Source organism: Etheostoma spectabile, chromosome 9 (assembly GCF_008692095.1).
Source record: "Etheostoma spectabile isolate EspeVRDwgs_2016 chromosome 9, UIUC_Espe_1.0, whole genome shotgun sequence".
Taxonomy (NCBI): domain Eukaryota; kingdom Metazoa; phylum Chordata; class Actinopteri; order Perciformes; family Percidae; genus Etheostoma; species Etheostoma spectabile.
Window position 1 is genome coordinate 7,695,858 of NC_045741.1, and position 6,156 is coordinate 7,702,013.

A 6,156-nucleotide genomic window follows, 5' to 3' on the forward strand; every position below is an offset into this window, starting at 1 on the left:
AAGTGTCTCGAGATAACTCTTGTTATGAATTGATACTATAAATAAAATTTTATTGAATTATATCTACATTACTGATGATTATTTATAAAAATCTCATTCCACACACCAGCCCTACCAGACGCTCTTTGCCAAGGAATACTTCCAAGTAAACTAAGCTAAAACTAAACTGACGTCTCTCAAATTGTTGGCATGGTTTTTCTGTTTGGAGGTTTTTTATGCTGTCCTTTTGGCCAGGTCTCTCTGAGACTTTCACCTGGTTATACAAAGGGAAATAAAGAAGACGGAAGTGCTGTACCTGGATCTTTCCTTGTACCCCAGTGCTGTCCATCCTGCTGGCTACGTTCACTGTGTTTCCCCAGATGTCATACTGAGGTCTTCTGGCTCCAATCACTCCGGCCACCACTGGTCCCACGTTGATACCTGGACACATGAACACAACGAAGGGGCTGAAACACACCCCCAACAACATTCAGGTCTCAAGTTTTAAACAGTGAACGTGCTCTCAATCAGATCATATTCAACTAATATAATTGTAGGAATGCTGTTGCACAGCAGTCCAACTATAATCTAGCTTTAACATTTCAATTTTTAAAATTCTTTCCACATTTTCTTTTTTTACATTAGTGGTGTTATTCAACTATTCTCACTACTTCAACTCCTTCTTACTGATTTAAGCTATTCAACCAGGTTAGCTTTAGCAATTCAGCTTTTCAGCATTCTCACACATTTTCTGCAGGAAATGCATTTTTTAGTTTTCATCTGTTTTTTCAATAATATTTAAAAGAAATATTAATCACATTTTAGGTTATTTTGTCATTCAAAACAGAACATATTGAGCCATGTGATTTGTTTGGTGTTCCTTTTAAAGCCTTGCATGAGGAGTTAGCAAATGCAGTTTGACACATGCAGCCCCACAGTCAGCAGACAGGATGGCACTGTGTACACCAGGCTACACTGGGATTAAACAAGGGCTCCTGTAGCAGGCTCTGCACAGGATACCCAACACAATGGACTTCAGTGCTCGCCGTGACGAGCTTCCTAGCGTCGACGCTCTTTCTGTGATGCATTTCCTTCCCAATTTACCGGCACTGAGCAGCAGTGGTGTCCAGTGCAATAGGTCAGAAGAGGCACCAACGCCACTGTTTATATTGACCAGTGCGTGCTTGTGTGTGCATGTGTGTGTCTTTTCACTCACCTACTCTCAGGACAAAGTCATTGTAAGACTGGTAGTTGATGGCATCCAGGACGTCAAACATATCAATGGCAAAATCTGACACTGTGCATAAATGTGAGGTCGTGGACTTCTTTGCCTGGGAATCAGAGAAACACACAAATGTCAGCAGGCCCAAATGGAAGGTGTTTTCTTTTCTTTCCTTTTTTTTTGCAGTTAACTGAGTTTAAGTCTTTAATTAATCATTTTTCTTTTTAAATCTGTGGAAAATTCTGGCCCTGAATGTCAGCAAAACGCACATGTATGCACAAACAAGCATGCTTACGTCCAAGTTAGAAAGTGATATTACCCTCCAGTTCTGCTTCCCCTATGTAATTATATACATTATTATCTCGGAGCGCCACAAAAGCACGCACCAGAGTTTTCCCCAAAGTCAAACCACCTTTGTGACTGACTGTTAAGTTGGCGTAAAGTTTTGCAGAAGTTGCAGAAAGGGCCCTTTTGTTTGTGAACTTTGCAGGATTTAGAGAAACTTTATGAATGCAGTATATGCTGACACCACAGTGGCCGGTAATCCCTCACAGAGGATTTGTGGAGTGAAAAGTGACAAATATCAACACGCAGAAAATAGCTACCTGCAAATACTAGGCCTCTCAAAACTGCTGTGTGCATTCATTAACTTTTTCGACACGTGCTAATACCCTGCAAACACAAACAAAAACTCATATGGGATCTAAATATAGCTTCTGCATGTGTACCTTGGAGGCAGTTGTAGGAACCAGCCCTACTGCAGCCATGTATGTACTGCCAATGGTCTTGATTTTCTCAATATCCCTGTAGCACTCTTTGTCCATCAGCTGGAAGGGGGGAAAAAGAGAAAAGAACAGGAGGAAAGCATTACTACTATTGCAAATGTAAAATCAAACTGGAGCAAATTGTCAATCTAAGTTCAGACAGTATATATTATTGGTTCATATATATCATAGGTTGTGTTGGCAAACAAATCCAAATGCAAATTAAAATGGACTATTTTAGCGTGTTTGAGTAAATGAATGCTTCATGTTGTTGATTATAGATTCAAGCAGGCCAAAAGTCATCTGTAAGTCATTCCTTATTCTGAAAACTTTCCCAACCGCAACCATTGCTTATTATATTGCATCAATAAACACAGTATTTTTTAAACCCTCAGTCATGGCCACAATGTCATCTTTTTGAAATGAGATTATGGAGGTCATGTTGCCCCAGATTCTCCAAAGGCAGAGCCGGCAGACATGAAAACTGCATGGGGAATATACATCTAACAAAAATGCAGATTTACGATGCAACAAAATTGACTCACCTCATCAAAGTCGGCGATGATCTCATTGAGCAGCCTGAGACACTCAACGCCCATGTTGTTCCCATCCAACTCAATGTAAAAGTCGTTGAAGTTGGCGATGGAGGCGAACAACACTCCGACCTGAGCGTAGGACTGGTAGTACAGGTCCTGGGGGGTAGAAAAGTGAAGTCAAAACTGTGATGACCTACAGCTGTGGGAAAGATAAATCACAAGGCAGGGGTCTGTTTTAGTTTTGGTCCTATTTGCTCAATATCCGAGATATGCGCCTTCACCCCAGTCAAACTGAGAGGAAGGGTCCCTGTTAATCCACAGACCGCACTGTGAACAGTTTTCAGTTTTCCTCAGAGAAATAGTGCCTTTTAAAAACTAAAAACACCGTGTTCTGTGGATTATCCCGACTAAATTGCCGGGGAAATTGTTTTTTTAACGTTTTTTAATCAGTTTTCAAGACAATTCTATTCACTTCCGCAGAACAGTGGATCAGTGGTTAGCACTGTCGCCTCACAGCAAGACGGTTCCAGGTTTGAATCTGCTTCTCCTTTCTGTTTGCATGTTCTCCCTGTATTAACGTGGGTTTTCTCCTGGTTCTTGTGAATGATTGTCTGTCTCTATGTCAGCCCTGTGAAAGTCTGGTGACATGTCCAGGGTGTACCCCGCCTCCCGCCCCATGTCAGTGGGGGACCAATTAATAATGTTATGTATGGGTGCCTGGATAGCTAGTTGGTGGAGCGGGTGCCCATGTATAGATATGTATATGGATAAGTTTACTCCTCAACGCAGCGGACCCGGGTTCGACTCCGACCTCTGGTCCTTTGCTGCGTGTCTTCAGCTGTCCTGTCAAAAGAAAGGCCTAAAATACCCAAAAAATAAATAATCTTAAAATTATGTTATGTATTTTCCATTAGTCTTGTTGAAGCTTATTTGCTAAATAATAATACAAAAAAAGCTTGTATTCTTTAGCCATATATTGTACACCAAAGGTCCAACTGTGATGAAAATGTGCTGTGTTTCATTTTTGTTCTTCCTTGCACACTGACAGTGTCTGCTCCTTGTGGATTTACATATATTTCTGATACACAGATTTTCCATCGGATGTACAATAAAGTAAAAATAAGTTATGTTATAGAAACATAAAGCCAGCTGCATTGCAGTTTATGGTTAAGATTCAAGATTCAAGAATCAGGAGAGCTTCACTGTCATGATGTCTTTGACAGCAATATTGCAGGTGTATTAGTAATCAGGATCCAAGTGATTAAGAAATATAAAATAAGCAAGATAACTTTTTTGGGTTGCAATTTCTGTACTGACTAAGGTCACTGTACAGATCTTAGGAACATTACACTGTACATACAGTATAGAAGTGTATAAAGGGCAAACAAATCCAGTGTGCTTGCATGTGGCCACTGTAGAAAACAAATATCTTTTCAAGCATAATGTTGGAGCCGATAAACTTTGAATTCCAGGTAGCACACCCACTGTGCTGTGTTATGAATACAGTGTATGGGCGAACTTTAGCCCAGAGGAAAGAGAGGACGCCTCTCTATATACTGTAGCTGCGAGTGGTCACCGATGTGCCGGAAACATCCTTCCTGACTTCCTGCCCCCAGTGTTTACTAGCCTCGGCCTACTGTGGCTCTGCAGAAGCATTGTCAGCTGTGAGAAGAAAACAAAAGCCTTTGGAGCTTGACCCATATCAGGGACTGGACTTTAACCACTCTTTTTTTAGATCCCTTACGTTGTTAAAATGCAATATTAATTTGCTGGCTTATGTCTGTTCTATAAGTCTGTAAGAAATCATTTCACATGCCAGTCAAATAACCCCCTGTGGTCAATGTTTTTGTAGTCCTGGAGCCAAAGGCACTGAGACGTCTGTCACAGTGTGATTAGTTGCTGTCAGTTCCCCTGCTCCACTGATTCTTAATTTCCCACAAAGCTGATTGCGGTTACGTGTCAGTTAAACTTCTCATCTCCAATCCTGTCTGTATTTGTGAGACGTGGCGCTGTCCTGAGTTGAACGATAGCCTACTTTACGGCTTTATTATCGTGTTAATAGGAGTGTGTGTTCGTGTCGGCCGCTGTCCATTTCCTAAGTTCTGAAACCCAAACATTTTTTGACTACTTTTTTTCACGGAGGAAAACATTGGCGCCTATGCCTTGAGCTCTTTGTGCTACAATTTAGCTCTGATTTCTTTTATTTATTTCTGATATGCTAAATAGGCTAAATACTGGCTTGCAACATCAAAGCTGTGTCCTAATTGTAGTTGTCTTCCTTAACACAAACACTGGCACTGAATACTTTGTACTATACAAAGTATTACAATTACACAATCACCAGGCAAATGTATGTAACCCTTCATGATAACATTTCCTGCTTAAGTATGTATTTTGCAAAGCTAAAATGCAGATTTTCGAATATATACAATAAATACAATAATAAGGAAGAAATTTTAAAGGAAATGACATTGGAGGAGATGGCAACATTGTTATGTTGTTGTGCTGTTTAATGGAAAGATTTGCAAATAAAAGCTTCTATTTCAGTTTTTAACGTTAGAATGTAAGTTTGCTTCTACTTTGCTAATTTGAAAATGTCTCCTGACAGGAATTACAGCACAAATGTTACTAGTTATGAGCCATCTGATCCATTCATAATGTTTCAATCCATGCATATTCATACTCTAACTAACTAACTAACTAACTAACTAACTAACTAACTTTTAAAGCTGGATACTAACATCATACCTACAAAAATGTCCAAAAACATTAACAATAAGTACAGTATGTAGCCTAGACAATATGGACACTGTGCTAGTGTTTACAAAGCTTGACTTCTTTCCGGGCTGCAAATTTCCTGAAAGGATGTATGTATTCATCACTTCCTGAGAAAGGGAGGAGGGGGCCAAGGAAGGAACAGAGATGAGTGGAGGGGATGTTCATCAGTCAGTGGATACACACACATAGGGCTGTCAGCTCACACTTCCACACACCATATGGTCAGGTCAAGCATTACCATAGGCCTAAACAGCTGGGATCTATTTCCCTCATTAAGACCCAAACACTTGCAGTGCATATTGAACATTTCTTTGCAATATGCATCCAGCAACTTGCAACCTGCTCCAGTTTCAATTAGCAAACTATCCACGTATAATTCTCCTGCATTACCTAAATAAAGAACAGAAAAACCGCCTTGCAGTGCTTTACTTAGTTTATGAACGACTTAGGCAAAAAGCACTAAGTTGGTGAGTTATGGGTCAAAAGACACTATGAGCTAACTGCTAAATTTGGTTGAAAAGTGACAAATGTTAACATCTAGGCTTTCTAGTTTCACTGAGGTGTAATTTGGCAGTATTAACCGGATTAGATAGGGACCCGGGGACCCGCGGCAATGTGCGCAAAGCCAGCGCATGAGACTGAAAAGAGGTGGGACTAATTCAAAATACAGATCTGCATGGGTTGTCCATGTAACAGCCATATTAGCTACTCATATCATGCATTTTTCACTCTGTTTGCAGAACTGTATCACCCCTGAGATCCAGACAAACTACAACCTTAGCTCCAGGTTGCTAAAAGAAGTGTGAGGAGAAAACAATCTCTCCATCTCATTTCACCAAATCAAGTTCTGTGTGCATTAAAATATATATATATATAT

General features: G+C 40.2%; 1 protein-coding gene across 1 annotated transcript in view; it reads right to left on the reverse strand.

Annotated features, from left to right (window-relative positions):
- The window catches only part of adcy1a (adenylate cyclase 1a), a 50,109-nt gene that overhangs the window by 3,931 nt on the left and 40,022 nt on the right, over positions 1–6,156 (reverse strand). The window contains exons 16-19 of the mRNA XM_032525873.1: positions 2,511–2,657; positions 1,930–2,028; positions 1,196–1,310; positions 296–420 (exon numbers count right to left, since the gene is read on the reverse strand). Of these exons, the coding sequence (XP_032381764.1) occupies positions 296–420; positions 1,196–1,310; positions 1,930–2,028; positions 2,511–2,657 (486 nt within the window). The remainder of the gene's footprint in view (positions 1–295; positions 421–1,195; positions 1,311–1,929; positions 2,029–2,510; positions 2,658–6,156) is intronic.